The sequence below is a fragment of the Heptranchias perlo genome, chromosome 26, assembly GCF_035084215.1.
Source record: "Heptranchias perlo isolate sHepPer1 chromosome 26, sHepPer1.hap1, whole genome shotgun sequence".
Lineage (NCBI taxonomy): Eukaryota > Metazoa > Chordata > Chondrichthyes > Hexanchiformes > Hexanchidae > Heptranchias > Heptranchias perlo.
In genome coordinates this window covers 6,296,034-6,314,898 of record NC_090350.1, presented here as the reverse complement: position 1 = coordinate 6,314,898, position 18,865 = coordinate 6,296,034, and the positions used below count along the sequence as shown (strand labels likewise).

The 18,865-nt window shown below is 45.6% G+C and overlaps 1 protein-coding gene across 1 annotated transcript in view; it reads right to left on the bottom strand.

Annotated features, from left to right (window-relative positions):
• Positions 1-16,000, bottom strand: part of rims3 (regulating synaptic membrane exocytosis 3) — a 394,004-nt gene extending 378,004 nt beyond the window's left edge. The window contains exon 1 of the mRNA XM_068006367.1: positions 15,784-16,000. Coding sequence (XP_067862468.1) covers positions 15,784-16,000 — 217 coding nt within the window. The remainder of the gene's footprint in view (positions 1-15,783) is intronic.
• Between the last annotated feature and the right edge of the window lie 2,865 nt (positions 16,001-18,865).

The window sequence follows — 18,865 nt, the reverse complement described above, 5'->3', positions numbered from 1 at the left end:
TATTACCTCCACCTTCATCTTCACCATCAACTCCACCTTCATCTTCACCCTCTTCTCCACTTTCATCTTTACTATCACCTCCACCTTCATCTTTACCCTCTCCTCCACCTCCACCCATCCTCCATCTTCATCTTCACCCTCTCCTCCATCTTCATCTTCACCCTCTCCTCCACCTTCATCTTCACCCTCACCACCTCCACCTTCATCTTCACCCTCACCACCTTCATCTTCACCCTAACCACCTTCATCTTCACCCTCACCACCTTCATCTTCATCTTCACCCTCACCATCTTCATCTACATCTTCACCCTCACCACCTCCACCTTCATCTTCACCCTTACCAGCTTCATCTTCATCTTCACCCTCACCACCTTCATCTTCACCCTCACCATCTTCATCTTCACCCTCACCACCTCCACCTTCATCTTCACCCTCACCACCTTCATCTTCACCCTCACCACCTTCATCTTCATCTTCACCCTAACCACCTTCATCTTCACCCTCACCACCTTCATCTTCATCTTCACCCTCACCACCTTCATCTTCACCCTCACCATCTTCATCTTCATCTTCACCCTCACCACCTTCATCTTCACCCTCACCACCTTCATCTTCATCTTCACCCTCATCACCTTCATCTTCATCTTCACGCCCACCACCTTCTTCTTCACCCTCACCTCCACCTTCATCTTCATCTTCACCCTCATCACCTTCATCTTCATCTTCACGCCCACCACCTTCTTCTTCACCCTCACCTCCACCTTCATCTTCATCTTCACCCTCATCACCTTCATCTTCACCCTCACCACCTTCATCTTCATCTTCACCCTCACCACCTTCATCTTCACCCTCACCACCTTCATCTTCACCCTCACCCTCACCACCTTCATCTTCACCCTCACCACCTTCATCTTCATCTTCACCCTCACCATCTTCATCTTCACCCTCACCACCTTCATCTTCACCCTCACCATCTTCATCTTCACCCTCACCACCTTCATCTTCATCTTCACCCCCACCACCTTCATCTTCACCCTCACCAACTTCATCTTCACCCTCACCACCTTCATCTTCATCTTCACCCCCACCATCTTCATCTTCACCCTTACCAGCTTCATCTTCATCTTCACCCCCACCACCTTCATCTTCACCCTCACCAACTTCATCTTCACCCTCACCACCTTCATCTTCATCTTCACCCCCACCACCTTCATCTTCGCCCTCACCAACTTCATCTTCATCTTCACCCTCACCCTCACCACCTTTATCTTCACCCTCACCACCTTCATCCTCATTTTCACCCTAACCCTAACCTTCACCTTAATCTTCACTCTCACCTTCATCTCCATCTACATCCTGATCTTCACCTTCATCTTAACCCTCTCCTCCATCTTCATCTTTATCCTCTCCTCCACCTCCACCTTCACCCATCCTCCACCTTCATCTTCACCCTCACCTCCACCTTCATTTTCACCCTCTCCTCCACCTCCACATTCATCACTCCTCCACCTTCATCTTCACTATTACCTCCACCTTCATCTTCACCATCATCTCCACCTTCATCTTCACCCTCTTCTCCACTTTCATCTTTACTATCACCTCCACCTTCATCTTTACCCTCTCCTCCACCTCCACCCATCCTCCATCTTCATCTTCACCCTCACCTCCATCTTCATCTTCACTATCACCTCCACCTTCATCTTTATCCTTTCCTCCACCTCCACCCATCCTCCACCTTCATCTTCACCCTCTCCTCCACCTCCACATTCACCACTCCTCCACCTTCATCTTCACTATTACCTCCACCTTCATCTTCACCATCAACTCCACCTTCATCTTCACCCTCTTCTCCACTTTCATCTTTACTATCACCTCCACCTTCATCTTCACCCTCTCCTCCACCTCCACATTCACCACTCCTCCACCTTCATCTTCACTATTACCTCCACCTTCATCTTCACCATCAACTCCACCTTCATCTTCACCCTCTTCTCCACTTTCATCTTTACTATCACCTCCACCTTCATCTTCACCCTCTTCTCCACTGTCATCTTTACTATCACCTCCACCTTCATCTTTACCCTCTCCTCCACCTCCACCCATCCTCCATCTTCATCTTCACCCTCTCCTCCATCTTCATCTTCACCCTCTTCTCCACCTTCATCTTCACCCTCAACTCCACCTTCATCTTCACATTTCCTCCACCTTCATCTTCAGCCTCTCCTCCACCTTCAACTTCATTCTCTTTCCACCTCCACATTCACCTTCACCTCCACCATCATCTTCACTCTCACCTCCACCTCTACCTTTACCCTGCAGATCAATTTGCATTAAAATGCTGCCAATTGATGATAAGGTATAGTGATTTAATGTATGAAAACACTTCCCATTCAGTCCCATTGTATAGAATCCCAATGGACCAAACCACTTCGCATTCACTCCCAATTTATAAAAACCCAATGGACAAATTTACTGAGGAAATAACGGATTGTAATAATAAAGGAAATACAATGGATGTTGTGTATATGGATTTTCATTCAAGATTTGATAAGGTGCCACATAGGAGGTCTATTGATAAAATTAAGCACATAATATTAAAGGGAGTGTGCAACATGGATAGAAAGTTGGTTAATGGAAACAGTGGGAGAAGCAAAATCCATAACAGCTTTTAAAAGGGAAGTGGATAAATATTTGAAAAAGAATTCATAAGGGTATGAGGAAAGGGCAGGGGAATAGGACTGAAATGGCTCTTTCAGACAGCCAGTCACAAGCATTGTTGGCTGAATGGCTTCCTTCTGTGTGGTAAAATGCTTTGATTCTATTCACTCCCATTGTGTAGAATTCCAAACCCCTTCCCATAAGAACATAAGAACATAAGAAATAGTAGCAGGAGTAGGCCAATCGGCCCCTCGAGCCTGCTCCGCCATTCAATAAGATCATGGCTGATCTGATCCTAATCTCAAATCTAAAGAACACAAGAAGTAGGAGCAGGACCCGGCCACTCAGCCCCTGGGCCCTCTCCGCCACCCACAGGGCTTTGACCGATCCGAACTCAGCTTCATGTCCAATTTCCTGCCCGCTCCCCATAACCCCTAATTCCCTTTACTTCTAGGAAACTGTCTATTTCTGTTTTCAATTTATCTAATGATGTAGCTTCCACAGCTTCCTGGGGCAGCAAATTCCACAGACCTACTACCCTCTGAGTGAAGAAGTTTCTCCTCATCTCAGTTTTGAAAGAGCAGCCCCTTATTCTAAGATTATGCCCCCTAGTTCTAGTTTCACCCATCCTTGGGAACATCCTTACCGCATCCACCCGATCAAGCCCCTTCACAATCTTATATGTTTCAATAAGATCGCCTCTCATTCTTCTGAACTCCAATGAGTAGAGTCCCAATCTACTCAACTTCCCATTCATTTAGGTTTTAGGAAACTCTTGATTGAAGTGTGTATTATCCCAGATTGCTTCATTCCCAATACTAAGCACAATAAGTTCACCTGTTCAACTGAGTTAAAGTTCATCAACTTTGTGTGAAAATATCAAGCTATTTTAAAAATTATTTTTTTGCTGGTGTTTGTTATTAGCAGGAAGCTGCAGGGTGAGTTGTTGCACTGTGACAACTCTGTCAGGAGTTACAAGAATCCTGAGTTGGAGGAAACAAGGTCTGTGTTTATCAGTGTGGAGGTGCATGGGCCTGTGATTGAAAGAGGGCACATGTTACATGTAATATGTAACATGCTGATAAGGGGGTTAGGGGTGGGAGAGTGTTACACTGACAGCTTATAAATTCCACTCACTCTTTAAAAGAATGTTTTGCAAACAGAGTTAATTCCAGGCATGCCCTAGTATGATACATACATATACAGCTCTCTGCAACCTAACAGCAGTTAGAATGAATCTGTTCGCAGGCATCCTATTTGTTGCTGACAGTTTTATAATTGATTATCATAGAGTAAAATCTCTTTAATCACTCTTCCACTTCACTAGTCCTGCCCTGCTCTCTTTGAGTTTAATTATATTAAAAGTCATGTCCAGTCTGGACTGGTTAGGTTTAGTTAATTTGCGTCTGGTTTGTCCAGTCTAAACTATTACTGTTGGGTTTAATCTGGCTATTCTAGTTTTATCTAGTCTGGTTTTGATTTAGTCTGGGAATAGCCCAGCCTGTTGGGAGGTCTTTCTGATTAGGTTCTGACAGCAGTCCTACTGACGTATCCTGTGGTACTATCCATGGTGCTGAAAAGCTCTCATGGGGCCAAATTTACATAGGCTCACCATTATTTTAAAAGCAATTTCTGAGTCAAACAGCGCTCACCGTTATTAGTGGTGAAATCGGCGCAGGCACAGCTAAACCCGGAAATCTGGAACTTGCTCTTCCTGGTTCGCCGGCGATCTGACAGCTTCGCCTTAAAGGGATATCGCCGGCTGCAATCAATAGAATCAACAGACCAGCGCCAATTTGCTCGCCTGCCTAGCTGGAAACGAACTAATCTCGCCACAAAACAGGTATGCTCAGTTTCTTAAGTCCAAACTAAGTATTAACATTGTGGCAAGTATTAATGACTGTGGAACAACCTCCCTGATACTAAACATTAACTTCTAAAAATGTGGAGTCACATTATTCCTGATTTTAATAGTTTCTGGACATTGTTTTTAAAAAAAATGAATTAAAAAATGTTACATTTTTGAAAAACGTTTTCCTTCTGTCTCTTTTATCTCAGTCTTTTAATCTTATCCTCTTTATTTTGCGTTCTCTGTGTCACTTTATAATATCTTATCAGGCACATTAGGTTTTTAGTCTGCGCTATTTGTGAATGAACTGTACTTCCTGGTTCTCACAGCATGGCTTGCTTCAAGCTGATTGGTTGAGAGGCCTTAGAGATCCTTTCACCACTCACACAGCCCGAGAAAGATCACTGATCTTATATTTCTGATTCACTGTTTGAAATTTGTGGGCCCGGAGGTTTGGAAAGGATTGTTCATAGCTGCCTGATTGGTGGCGAGATCCTAAATCAGAACGATCTGCTGGTGTCAGAAACTAGAGCTACCTGGGAATTAATGGGAACAGGAATTCCGATTTTGTACGTGGCCCAAGGTTCTTGATCCACAACTTCAGCAGCTCATGAAGGAAAAGTTTGGACATTCCCATTTTCAATCTTCACTGAATGAGATAATGCATACTGATAGCCACAGCATGCACTCCAGCTCCTCTGAATGTGAGAGAACAGTTAACCTCTATGTTCTCTATGTTCTTAACAGCCACACTCCTTGGACTCTAGTGTCCACACAAGACCTAGATCCTACCTCTGCATGAATGTTATCCACAGGCATGAAACAAAACTTGGTTCTGGACAAAGGGAAATGGGTACTCCTTTATTAATGTGTTCAACTGCTCCTCCTACATCTCCACATACCTATAAAGAATGTCTAGTCTTCAAATCCCTCCATGATCTCAACCCTCGCTATCTCTGTAACCTTCTACAGCCCTACACCCTTCTGAGATCTCTGCGCTCCTCCAATTCTGGCCTCTTGCACATCCTCGATTTTAATCGCTCCACCATTGGCTGGCATGCCTTCAGCAGCCTAGGCCCTAAGCTCTGGAAGTCCCTCCCTAAACCTCTCCGCCTCTCTCTCCTCTTTTAATTCGCTCCTTAAAATTATCTCTTCGACCAAGCTTTTGGTCACCTGTCCTAATATCTCTTATGTGGCTCAGTGTCAAATTTTGTTTGATAATCGATCCTGTCAAGCGCCTTGTGATGTTTACTACATTAAAGGTGCTATATAAATGCAAGTTGTTGTTGTTGTGACCCAAGCTCTTCCAATTACCCAACTGGTACAAACTGAGCCACAGAGAATGGCAAGGGTCCAGGTTTGATCCTGGTATATATTGAGTTAGCTAACCTCAGCCAGGGGGGCAATAGGAAGTGCTACAGTTGGCCGTGGTATCCCGAGAATCGGCCAGGGTTTCCACTTTCCAGTAACCTCTGCTGGAAAGGGTGCACGTGAGATTGTGATGAGGACTGAGTTGGATTTCACTCTACTGCCTCATCAGGTGCATTCGGCAAATGGAGGGATTGCTGATTTTTCACAGTCAAATGGGTGGACAATGGTATTGAGTGTGGACAGCCAAGACTTATTTTCACAATCGGAAAATCCCTTCCTTTCAAAGATTTTGAAAACTTAAAGAAAGAAAAAAACTGAACTGCAGCTTTTGAAGAGATTTCTTGACTCCTCCTGATCAAACCATTGGTATAATGAGGTTCTGAAATGTTGGAAACAGAAGAGGTTTTTAATCGCAAACCCTTACTTAGGACCAAGAATTGGAAGGCTCACCATCTGTTGGCCTTCAAAAATCACCAGCAATTCAGACCTCAGCTTGATTTTGTGTATGCCTTTATGTTCTAGATATGGCGATAGAATCCCATTAGTGAGTATACTTTAACCTTTTCCCACCAATAATGTATGTTCCTTAGCTCTCTGTGATAATGTACCACTACCAATAACATGAAAGAATTGAAGATGCACCATTTTAAAACCCATGCCAGAGCTCTGACTTCACACTGGTTGTGGGCCTACAGTTGGCCTCAGTGCCCCAGGCTACAAAGGGGGAGAAAAAAAACTCAACCAGGAGTCCTGCCACTGATTGGCATCCAGTGTGAGTCCTGCTGGAAAGTGCCCGTATGTGTGGGCGTCAGGTGAGGGCACATGCCAGCCCCGGCTGTGAGGGCTTTAACAGCCAACTCTCTGTGCCCGGGCTCTTGGAACGGTCTCTCGGGTGAGCTCCCAGATGATGCCAGCACCTCTGGAATCGAACCCAGAAAGGAGTCAATGCCTTCAGGACAGGAGGGGAGAAAAGCAGCAGGAAATACCTTGGTGGGGTCTTCAAATTGTTACAAGCTTCACTCCGATGCATTAGGAATGCTGGATCCACAGGGAATTACAGAAATTTCTCAACTTCATCCACAAAATATTTTTTGTTGTTGTGATTCATTCCACCCTTACTATGTAAGGGAGGGCTCAGGTACATGTGCTGCTCCTGGGCAGTGTAACTAGGTGCCAGGCAGGAAGTTTGTGCAGGAGGTCTGTTCAACAGACCGGAGGGTGAATTAGGCAGCAGGTGAGGTTCTGAACCTTGTAGACCAGGAAGGCCCCTGCTTTGATGCCTGGTCTGTTTTGAGCTAGCTGGTCTCAGCTGGGGTGGGAGTGGAACTGTTAGGAATGGGCAAAGTATTCATGCACGAGGAGGAGTGGGGGGGAAACAATCACACCGATTTAACTGACCTCTTCCTTCACCCTTCCATCTCTACTCCATGGAAACTGTCCTGCCTCTGCTTCATGCCCTCTTAATGTTCGGGTGTGGTTGTCTCCGTCCACTCTGTGCCATTTGGTACTGGTACCCTACCGATTCACCAATAACTTGGGGTGGGGGGAATTAAGGAGTCAAGCATCCCATCCAAACACTGGGCTCTAAGGGGATGATTAGGCAAATAGTTACACTGTTGATCTGCAGGCTTGAGTTGCCTACATCAGCTGGAGTTGCCTTCGATTCAATCGATGCTTTGCTCTGTTCTGATCAATGCCCTCAGATCTCACTTCCTCACAAGCAACATTCAAAGCAACTCAGGCTCACACACCACTGAAAAATAAAATCCACATTCTGAAAATATCAGTGTATGAAGAGTTTGCGTTGGCCAATAAATGCATTGGTCAATTCATCTCTTACAGTCAGGTGTTAACTGTGGTAGCACTCTTGCCTCTGAGTCAGAAGGTTGTGGGTTCAAGTCCCACACCAGAGACTTGAGCATATAATCCAGGCTGACACTGAGAGAGTGCTGCATGTGCTGTCTTTTGGATAAGACATTAAATGTAAAAGATCCCATGGCACTATTTCAAAGAAAAACAAGGGAGTTCTCCCCAGTGTCCTGGCCAATATTTACCCCTCAACCAACATCACTAAAACAGATTATTTGATCATTATCACATTACTGTTTGTGGGATCTTGCTGTGCACAGATTGGCTACCATGTTTCCTACATTATAACAGTGACTACGTTTCAAAACTACTTTGTTGGCTGTAAAAAAACTTTGGGATGTCCTGCAAGTTTTTATTTCCATCATTTCAAATAAATGAGGGGATGTTGAGAATAAGACAGAATTAGGGCACAGAGAACTGGTGTCTGTGGGATTGGTGGCAGGGCCTTGGCAGCCCTGCAGTACTATATGCATTGGCCATTCCCTGTGTGTGAGCCGAGGTGGTGAGTGCCAGCTATTGGATGGTGTAGGGAATCACAGCCAAGTCCAGTACTCACCCAACACCCACAGAAGTGCACTTTCCAACAGGGTCACTCGACGGTGACCAGGAGCAGGAAATCGGTGTGATCGTTCCCACCCACTCCTCCTAGTGCATTAATACTTTGCCCATTTTCCGACAGTTCCACTCCCACTCCAGCTGAGATCAGCCAGCCCAAAACAGGCCAGGCATCAAAGCAGGGGCCTTCCTGGTCTACAAGGTTCAGAACCTCAGCTGCTGCTGGATTCACCCTTGGAGTTGTCAGTGCAGGCCCAATGGGCTGGTAGTGAAGAATCTGAGCACAAGGTACACGAGTTACATCGAGCTACGCCGAGTTACACCGAGTTACATCGAAACTACAGCACAGAAACAGGCCATTCGGCCCAATTGGTTCATGCCGGCATTTATGCTCCGCACGAGCCTCCTCCCTCCCTACTTCATCTAACCCCATCACCATATCCTTTCATTCCTTTCTCCCTCATGTATTTATCCAGCTTCCCCTTAAATGCATACAGGCTCATTGCCTCAACTACTCCTTGTGGGAGCGAGTTCCACATTCTCACCACTCTCTGCATAAAGAAGTTTCTTCTGAATTCCCTATTGGATTTATTAGCGACTATCTTATATTTATGACCTCTAGTTTTGGACTCCCCACTAGTGGAAACATTTTCTCCACGTCTACCTTATCAAACCCTTTCATTATCTTAAAGTCCTCTATCAGGTCACCCCTCAGCCTTCTCTTTTCTAGAGAGAAGAGTCTCAGCCTGTTCAGCCTTTCCTGATAAGGATATCCTCTCAGTTCTGGGATCATCCTTGTGAATCTTTTTGCACCTTCTCCAGTGCCTCTATATCCTTGTTATAATATGGAGACCAGAACTGTGAACAATACTCCAATTGTGGTCTAACAAAGGTTCTTTACAAGTTTAATGTAACTTCCCTGCTTTTCAATTCTATCCCTCTAGAAATGAACCCCAGTGCTTGATTTGCCTTTTTTATGGCCTTATTAACCTGCATTGCTACTTTTAGTGATTTGTGTATCTGTACCCTAGTTCCCTTTGCTCCTCTATCCCATTTAGACTCTTATTATCCAAGGAGTTTGTGACCTCCTTATTCTTCCTACCAAAATATACCACCTCACACTTATCTATATTGAAATTCATTTGCCAATTACAGTGAACCTCAGGAACAGTCTAGAACAATTTACTCTCAACACTCAGGTCTGATGTCAACTAGGGGGTTAAATTCCACTCTGCAGCAGACACAGATCATTCCCAGTTTTGGGAATAAGGTGCACAGAGCATGTTTTGGATAAATATTTGAAGCAGAGAAAGGTACAGAGCTCTGGGGTGCGAGCGAGGCAGAGGGATTGGTTTTCGATTACTCTGGCAAAAAGCTGGCACAGACATGACGGGCCGAACGGCCTCCTTCTGTGCTGTAAACTATGGTTCTGAGAACGGAGCGAGCAGTTTGAAAATCAGGGTCGTTCGGTCAGGGTTGATGATGAACCAGCAGACGACGGCCTTGGGTTGGTGGGATGTTTGATATCAATACGGTGTGCGTGTTTGTGAAGCAAATGAAAATCTTGCCCAACATCCTTGCGAGGAAGGCCTTTCATTAACCTCAATTCCGACATTCAATGGACGTATTTCTTCCCAGTAATTACAGCAATGAATAATTAAATACAGGGCAATTCATGTAATGAGACACACAAGGCATTCTACAGGGGGACCAGTCATAGAGACACCTAACAGGAAGTAGGAGACCAGAAGGGGAAATAATGTCAAGCACCATCGAAGAGGTGAGTGCGGAGGAAAGTAATGCTGGGAGGCAAACGCCCCCCACCCCCCGTGGCCTCCCTACATTCCCAACACGGATACCCCGAAAATTGGGAAAGGGTACAAGAAGGAGACTGTGATCCCACAACGATACACTGTCGGAGATTCAGAGACGCAGACTCCCCTGCACTGTTTGTATACCGACAACAACAACTTGCATTTATATAGCGCCTTTAATGTAGTAAAATGTCCCAAAGCACTTCACAGGAGCGATTATCAAACAATATTTGACACCGGGCCACATAAAGAAGATATCAGGGCAGGTGACCAAAAGCTCGACCTTTCCGACAGTCTGTGTCCTCAGTAACGGAAGGGAGTCGTCAGTCCCCCTTTCGGGGCCTGACTGTACGTAGGCCGCAGTTCCAACTTCCTGCCAAGGGTGGTGGTGTTGTGCACTCAGGGAAATGTGAGCTCAGGCCTGCGGCCTCCACCTGCTGTTTCACAACCATTAAATTTTAAATATTGTTTTTGCATTTTACCAAGTGTAGTACATAACTGCATTATTTACAAAGATATGATTATCCAATTCTGGCCTCTTGCTCATCCCCGATTTTAATCGCTCCACTATTGGCGGTCGTGCCTTCAGCTGCCTAGGCCCTAAGCTCTGGAATTCCCTCCCTAAACCTCTCCCTCTCTACCTCTCTCTCCTCCTTTAGGATGCGGATGACACAAAACTTGGAAGTGTAGTAAACAGCAAGGAGGATAGTGACAGACTTCAAGAGGATATAGACAGACTGGTGGAATGGGCGGACACGTGGTAGATGAAATTTAACACAGAAATATGCGAAGTGATCCATTTCAGTAAGAAGAACGAGGAGAGGCAATATAAACTAGAGGGCACAACTCTAAAAGGGGTACAGGAACCGAGAGATCTGAGGGTTTAGGTGCACAAATCGTTGAAGGTGGTAAGGCAGGTTGAGAAAGTGGTTAAAAAAGCATACAGGATCCTGGACTTTATAAATAGAGGCAGAGAGTACAAAAGTATACTGGTTCGGCCACAACTGGAGTATTGTGTCCAGTTCTGGGCACTGCACTTTAGGAAGGATGTGAAGGCCTTAGAGAGGGTGCAAAAAAGATTTACTAGAATGGTTCCAGTGATGAGGGACTTTAGTTATGTGGAGAGACTGGAGAAGCTGGAGTTGTTCTCCTTGGAACAGAGAAGGTTGAAAGGAGATTTGATCGAGGTATTCAAAATCATGAAGGGTCTAGACAGAATAGATAGAGAGAAAATGTTCCCATTGGTGGAAGTGTCAAGAACCAGAGGACATAGATTTAAGGTGATTGGCAAAAGAACCAAAGGTGACATGAGGAAAAACTTTTTTACACAGTGAGTGGTTATGATCTGGAATGCACTGCCTGAGGGGGTGGTGGAGGCAGATTCAATCATGGCCTTCAAAAGGGAACTGGATAAATACTTGAAAGGAAAAAAAATACAGGGCTACGGGGATAGGGTGGGGGAGTGAGACTAGCTGGATTGCTCTTGCATAGAGCCGGCCCGGACTCGATGGGCCGAATGGCCTCCTTCCGTGCTGTAACCTTTCTATTATTCCTCTTGAACCACTGCAGTCCGTGTGGTGATGGTGCTCCCTCAGTGCTGTTAGGGAGTTCCAGGATTTTGACCCAGTGACGATGTAGGAACGGCCGATATATGTCCAAATCAGGATCGTGTGGAGGCGACCTTGGAGATTATGGTGTTCCCATGACATTGCTGTCCTTCTCTGTTTTGGTGGTGGAGGGCACAGGGTTCAGAGGTGCGGTTGGTGAGCTTGCTGCAGTATGTCCTGCAGAGTGCGCCAGTGAGGGAGGGGGGGTGGATATTGACCCCAGTGGCAGGGGAGCCGATCAAGTGGACATCGGTGAGCGTAGGCTGTGATACCCACTGGTCAAGCAGCCTGTTGATATTCAATGTCTAGGCTCATGTGTGAGGGATAATCACTAGGATGAGTGGCCGTCCTTTGGGCACAAGATAACTGCCACCCGTTAACCCAGGCCCCAGCGTGGAAGTAGGAACAGGAGGAGGCCATTCAGCCCCTCGAGCCTGCTCCGCCATTCAATTAGATCATGGCTGATCTGCACCTCAACCCCATTTACTCTCTTTTGCTCCAAATCCCTTACCAAACAAAAATCTATCGATCTCAGTCTTGAAACTTTCAATTAACCCAACGTCCACAGCCTTGTGGAGGGTCGGCACCTTCACCGGGGGAGGTAAAAAATGAAGCAAAACAAAGCCATCTCTCTTTAATTGACAAGCCACCATATTAAGCACTAGAATCTCATTAACTGCAGATCTGTAGTTGAGTCACGATTACTGTTTATGTATTCATGTCTGAACATTGCACAAAATATTCTTTGAAAATGTGGGGAGGCGGTGGGGGAGAGGGAGGAACATTTACTGTGCGACATCCAAATGTTTATGAAACTGCGGAGCGAATCTGAGAGCAAAATTAACTTGGAGAGCTTAAAAATATGAAACGATAGGCCTTGCTCCCACTCCCAGCAATGCTTCAGATCTCAAATTTGCTTTTTAAAAAATAACTCATCGAAACCCTCCCACTCCTGAAAGGAATCCCAGCCCCCACACTATCTTATTGTGACTGCAGGAAAGAGATGCTCAGAACAGAAATAGTGAATTAAATTTGTTATACTACGCCACAAAATTAGAAGCCAGTCACCACAATAAAGCAGTCAGCTGATCTGTGTAATATCGCTGACCTACAGAGGGAGGGTTTATATTGATTTTTCTCCCATCGTAACATCGTCACAAGTGATCAGGTCGATGTGTAAGGAGAGGATCTGGTTCTACTGTGAGGTCTCCCATGGTTGAACATCCCACTTAATCGGTGTTAATTTATGGCCATCAAAATGGCCCCTTTGTGATCTATCTCCTAGAACTCCTGGAGCCGTACGCAGGGTATGTCAGCACTTTCAGGGGAAATGGGAGGAAGGATCCTGACTCATATCAACTGAGATTCAAGGGAAGAATGGTGAGACCTGGGCTATTCAACCTTGAAATAAGGTGACTGAGAGGACACCTCACACATATATACATACCTTCGCAGTGAGTCGCTGGGCTCATAGTCTTCTTTTTGCACTCTGACCTCTAGCAGGTGCTCCTTATATTGAAAGTCGAAAACCTTAAATCAAATCTACAGAGTACTGGGTAGTGGAATGGCCCTTCACAACCGAGATCTGGGCTCAAACCCAGCCTAGGGCTGTCTGTTGGCAGTAAGGGTTCATGTTTTTTTACACAGAATTTTACAGCTCAACACAGAAACAGGCCATTCGGCCCAACAGGTCTGTGCCGGCGTTTATGCTCCACATGAGCCTCCTCCCACCCGATTTCATCTCACCCTATCACCATATCCTTCTATTCCTTTCTCCCTCATGCACTTATCTAACTTCCCCTTAAATACATCGATGCTATTCGCCTCAACCACTCCTTGAGGTAGTGAGTTCCACATTCTCACCACCGTTGGACAGTCTTAACCCAGCTGCCAATGGGTGCAAGTCTGCAACACAAAACTAGCTGACTTATCACTCACTTCGACAGAACCTCCCAAACCCACGACCTCCACCACCTAGAAGGACAAGGGCAGCAGGTGCACAGGTCACACACCATCCCGACTTGGAAATATATCGCCGTTCCTTCATCGTCGCTGGGTCAAAATCCTGGAACTCCCTTCCTAACAGCACTGTGGGAGAACCGTCACCACACGGACTGCAGCGGTTCAAGAAGGCGGCTCACCACCACCTTCTCGAGGGCAATTAGGGATGGGCAATAAATACCAGCCTCGCCAGCGACGCCCACATCCCCAGAATGATTTTTTTAAATTGGCAATCGCACTCAGACAGATTCACAGAACAGCTGGTGTGGAATTAGAAAATGTCACACTAGTGCAGTATGGGATGTTCTTGAGAGGTTGGGGCTGAGGCATGTCACGGGGGACTGTGCAGAGGCAGCTTTACTCTCCATCAATTCTCAGCACTAAAGTAAGCATCAGTATTGTGGCTTTCTAGTTTGATTGAAGGACCTATGTGGAAGAATTCAGTACTGACAATGAGAGAATGAAAACAGAAAGAAAAACAGAAAGCAGGAAAGAATGAATGAACGAATGAACTTTCATTTATAAAGTGCCTTTCACAACATCAGGACATCCCAAAGTGCTTTACAACCAATGAAGTACTTTTGAAGTGTAGTCACTGTTGTAATGTAGGAAACATGGCAGCCAATTTGAGCACAGCAAGATCCCACAAACAGCAATGTGATAATGAGCAGATAATCTGTTATCGCGGTGTTGGTTGAGGGAAAAAAATCGGCCTGAACTCCCCTGTTCTTCAAATAGTGCCATGGGATCTTTTACATTCACCTGTAGAAGGCAGTTTAACACCTTTGATATTGCACTGAAGTGTTAGCCTCGTGCTCAAGGCTCTGGAGTGGGACTTGAACCAACAACCTTCACGACTTAGAGGCAGGAGTACGACCACCGAGCCACAGCTGACAACTTATAGATAAGAACAGGAGGTGGGATGGGAGGGGGATGAGGGATGGAACCATAAAATACAATCAGCAGAGTCCTTTCATCAGGCCGTGTACAGTTGCTCCACTCACAAACTGCCCTCAATATATTTAATCTTCTGAAGCTGTGGCATAGACACCTAATCAACCAATTGGAAATACTTTCAATACTTTGTTGACGGCAATTACTGAAACTCATCTCTACAATGGTTTTCCCTCCATAGGCCCGGTAACCCTCTGATACCATGGTCAAATACCTATTTTTTAAATATGTTAGTCTTTAAAATGAGTGTCGCAGTCTGTTCAACTGTGGAGGGCATCACAACTGAGCCTGATCTTGTCATTATTTGAGAGATTGAGCAGACTGGCCCTGTATTCTCGAGAGTTTAGAAGAATGAAGGGTGATCTCATTGAAACATAGAAAATTCTTACAGGGCTCGACAGGGTAGATGCAGGGAGGATGTTTCCCCAGGCTGGGGAATCTAGAACCTGGAGTCTCAGTCTCAGAATAAGGGGTCGGCCATTTAGGACTGAGATGCGGAGAAATTTCTTCACTCAGAGGGTGGTGAATCTTTGGAATTCTCTACCCAGAGGTCTGTGGAGGCTCAGTCATTGAGTACATTCAAAACAGAGATCGATAGATTTCTCGATATTAAAGGCATCAAGGGATATGGGGATAGTGCAGGAAAATGGCGTCGAGGTAGAAGATCAGCCATGATCTTATTGAATGGCGGAGCAGGCTCGAGGGGCCGGATGGCCTACTCCTGCTCCTAATTCTTATGTTCTTATTTGACGCCCGCACATGTGCACTTGCCGGCAGGGTAATGATCCTGGACTGGGGACCAGGGATGGTTTTATCTTTCCCGCCCATATTGCCATCTCAGCTCAGATCAACTAACTCTTCACAGGCCGGAATCGAAGGTGGGATCTCTGGCCTGTAGGCTACACCAGGCAGTGTCGGGGAGCTACCCTACTCTAGAATCTTATCTCCTTACTGTACAAGCCGTTGCGTCATTCAAGACATCACCCTCAGGGGGTGGTTTATACATAGGATTTTCCGGCGGGTCAGAGCATGGCTATATTTAAATAGCCTGTACACCCTCCAACAACCACCTGCGTAAACCAAACCAGTTCAATCTTCAACTTACCAGTCTGGTTGAGTTGAGTTGTACTTTTGCTCCACTGCGATAGGCCAACGATGGCGACCATTTTGGCGCCGAGACTTGACCGCCTCTTCCTAATGGTGGAATCCACCGCCGGTTCCTGCCGGCTGCTGCTTCCCTTCTCGTGCTCATACATCTCGCCGCTTATACTCGAACTCCGCAGCACGTTCCTCGTCACTTTACTCGAGTCCCCGTTGTACATTTTTGTTTTTCCCGCCATCGCTGGTCTCTCTGCTCTGTGAATTCTCCCCGAGGTTTTTTCAGGACGAACTGTTCAAATAAAGAACAACAGGTTGTTTCAATTTGTGCATTTCCACCAAACATTTAACGTGCTGAAAATTCTGAGCGCACTTTCTTTCTTGGATAGTTAGAACGGGTAAAATGAGAAAAGACATGGTAATGGGACAAAGCTTGGAGCAGGACTTAATCCAGACCCGACTGAAAATGGACCCACAGCATAATACTGCTCCTGATTCAGCACTAATTCGAAATCGAACTCAGAAAAGCCATAGGATGGCTTTGGTCATTGGGGTGCTAGTGTGTGGTTAGGCCTGAGACAGAGTGCAAAGAGAGATTTACTCTGTATCTAACCCATGCTGTACCTGCCCTGGGAGTGTTTGATGGGACAGTGCAGAGGGAGCTTTACTCTGTATCTAACCCGTGCTGTACATGCCCTGGGAGTGTTTGATGGGACAGTGCAGAGGGAGCTTTACTCTGTATCCAACCCATGCTGAACCTGCCCTGGGAGTGTTTGATGGGACAGTGTAGAGGGAGCTTTACTCTGTATCCAACCCATGCTGAACCTGCCCTGGGAGTGTTTGATGGGACAGTGTAGAGGGAGCTTTACTCTGTATCTAACCCGTGCTGTACTCAGTAAATTAATGGGACTCAAGGCGGATAAATCCCCTGGACCTGATGGCTTCCATCCTAGGGTCTTGAGGGAAGTGGCAGTAGGGATTGTGGATGCTTTGGTAATAATTTTCCAAAATTCTCTGGACTCGGCAAAGGTCCCGGCAGATGGAAAACTGCTAATGTAACACCCTTATTTAAAAAGGGTAGTAGGCAGAAGGCTGGAAATTATAGACCAGTTAGCCTAACATCTGTGGCGGGTAAAATTTTGGAGTCTATTATTAAGGAGATAGTAGTGGAACATTTGGATAAACATAATTTAATAGGACAAAGTCAGCATGGCTTTACGAAGGGGAAGTCATGTCTGACAAATTTGCTTGAGTTCTTTGAGGACATAACGTACAGGGTGGATAAAGGGGAACCAGTGGACGTAGTGTATTTAGACTTCCAGAAGGCATTCGACAAGGTGCCAAATAAAAGATTATTGCTCAAGATAAAGAATCACTGGATTGGGGGTAATATTCTGGCATGGGTGGAGGATTGGTTATCGAACAGGAAGCAGAGAGTTGGGATAAATGGTTCATTCTCGGACTGGCAACCAGTAGCCAGTGGTGTTCCGCAGGGGTCGGTGCTGGGTCCCCAACTCTTTACAATCTATATTAACGATTTGGAGGAGGGGACCGAGTGTAACATATCAAAGTTTGCAGATGATACAAAGATGGGAGGGAAAGTAGAGAGTGAGGAGGACATAAAAAACCTACAAGGGGATATAGACAGGCTGGGTGAGTGGGCGGAGATTTGGCAGATGCAATACAATATTGGAAAATGTGAGGTTATGCACTTTGGCAGGAAAAATCAGAGAGCAAGTTATTATCTTAATGGCGAGAAACTGGAAAGTACTGCAGTACAAAGGGATCTGGGGGTCCAAGAGCAAGAAAATCAAAAAGTTAGTATTCAGGTGCAGCAGGTGATCAAGAAGGCCAATGGAATGTTGGTTTTTATTGCTAGGGGAATAGAATATAAAAAGAGGGAGGTATTGCTGCAGTTTTATAAGGTATTGGTGAGACCGAACCTGGAATACTGCATACAGTTTTGGTGTCCATACTTAAGAAAAGACATACTTGCTCTCGAGGCAGTACAAAGAAGGTTCACTCGGTTAATCCCGGGGATGAGGGGGCGGACATATGAGGAGAGGTTGAGTAGATTGGGACTCTACTCATTGGAGTTCAGAAGAATGAGAGGCGATCTTATTGAAACATATAAGATTGTGAAGGGGCTTGATCGGGTTGATGCGGTAAGGATGTTCCCAAGGATGGGTGAAACTAGAACTAGGGGGCATAATCTTGGAATAAGGGGCTGCTCTTTCAAAACTGAGATGAGGAGAAACTTCTTCACTCAGAGGGTAGTAGGTCTGTGGAATTTGCTGCCCCAGGAAGCTGTGGAAGCTACATCATTAAATAAATTTAAAACAGAAATAGACAGTTTCCTAGAAGTAAAGGGAATTAGGGGTTATGGAGAGCGGGCAGGAAATTGGACATGAATTTAGATTTGAGGTTAGGATCAGATCAGCCATGATTTTATTGAATGGCGGAGCAGGCTCGAGGGGCCGATTGGCCTACTCCTGCTCCTATTTCTTATGTTCTTATGTTCTTATGTACCTGCCCTGGGAGTGTTTAAAGGGACAGTGTAGAGGGAGCTTTACTCTGTATCCAACCCATGCTGTACCTGTCCTGGGAGTGTTTAAAGGGACAATGTAGAGGGAGCTTTACTCTGTATCTAACCCGTGCTGTACCTGTCTTGGGAGTGTCTGATGGGACAGTGCAGAGGGATCTTTACTCTGTATCTAACCTACACTGTACATTGTTATATCAAGCACTCTCTGGTCAGATGCAGTAAGGGTTAGATAAAGGATAAAGCTCCCTCTACACTGCTCAAATACTGTACCTAAAGTCTTATGTTTCTCGTGTGGTACCTGCCTGTTCCACATCCCTATCCTAATGATCGCTCTGAGTAAAACTCCCAATTCACGGCCATATTCCCAGGTTTGTGTGCTGGGCATACAGTCCCTCAGATTAAAAATGGCCAAAATCATGGGCATGTTTACAGTCAGCAGAGAACCATTCATCCCATCAGTGATAGCATATTAAAAAAAACCTTTTGCTGATAAATGGAGGAACAGATGTGTCTGTTTCTTTGTGACTGTACCTGTCCAACAATT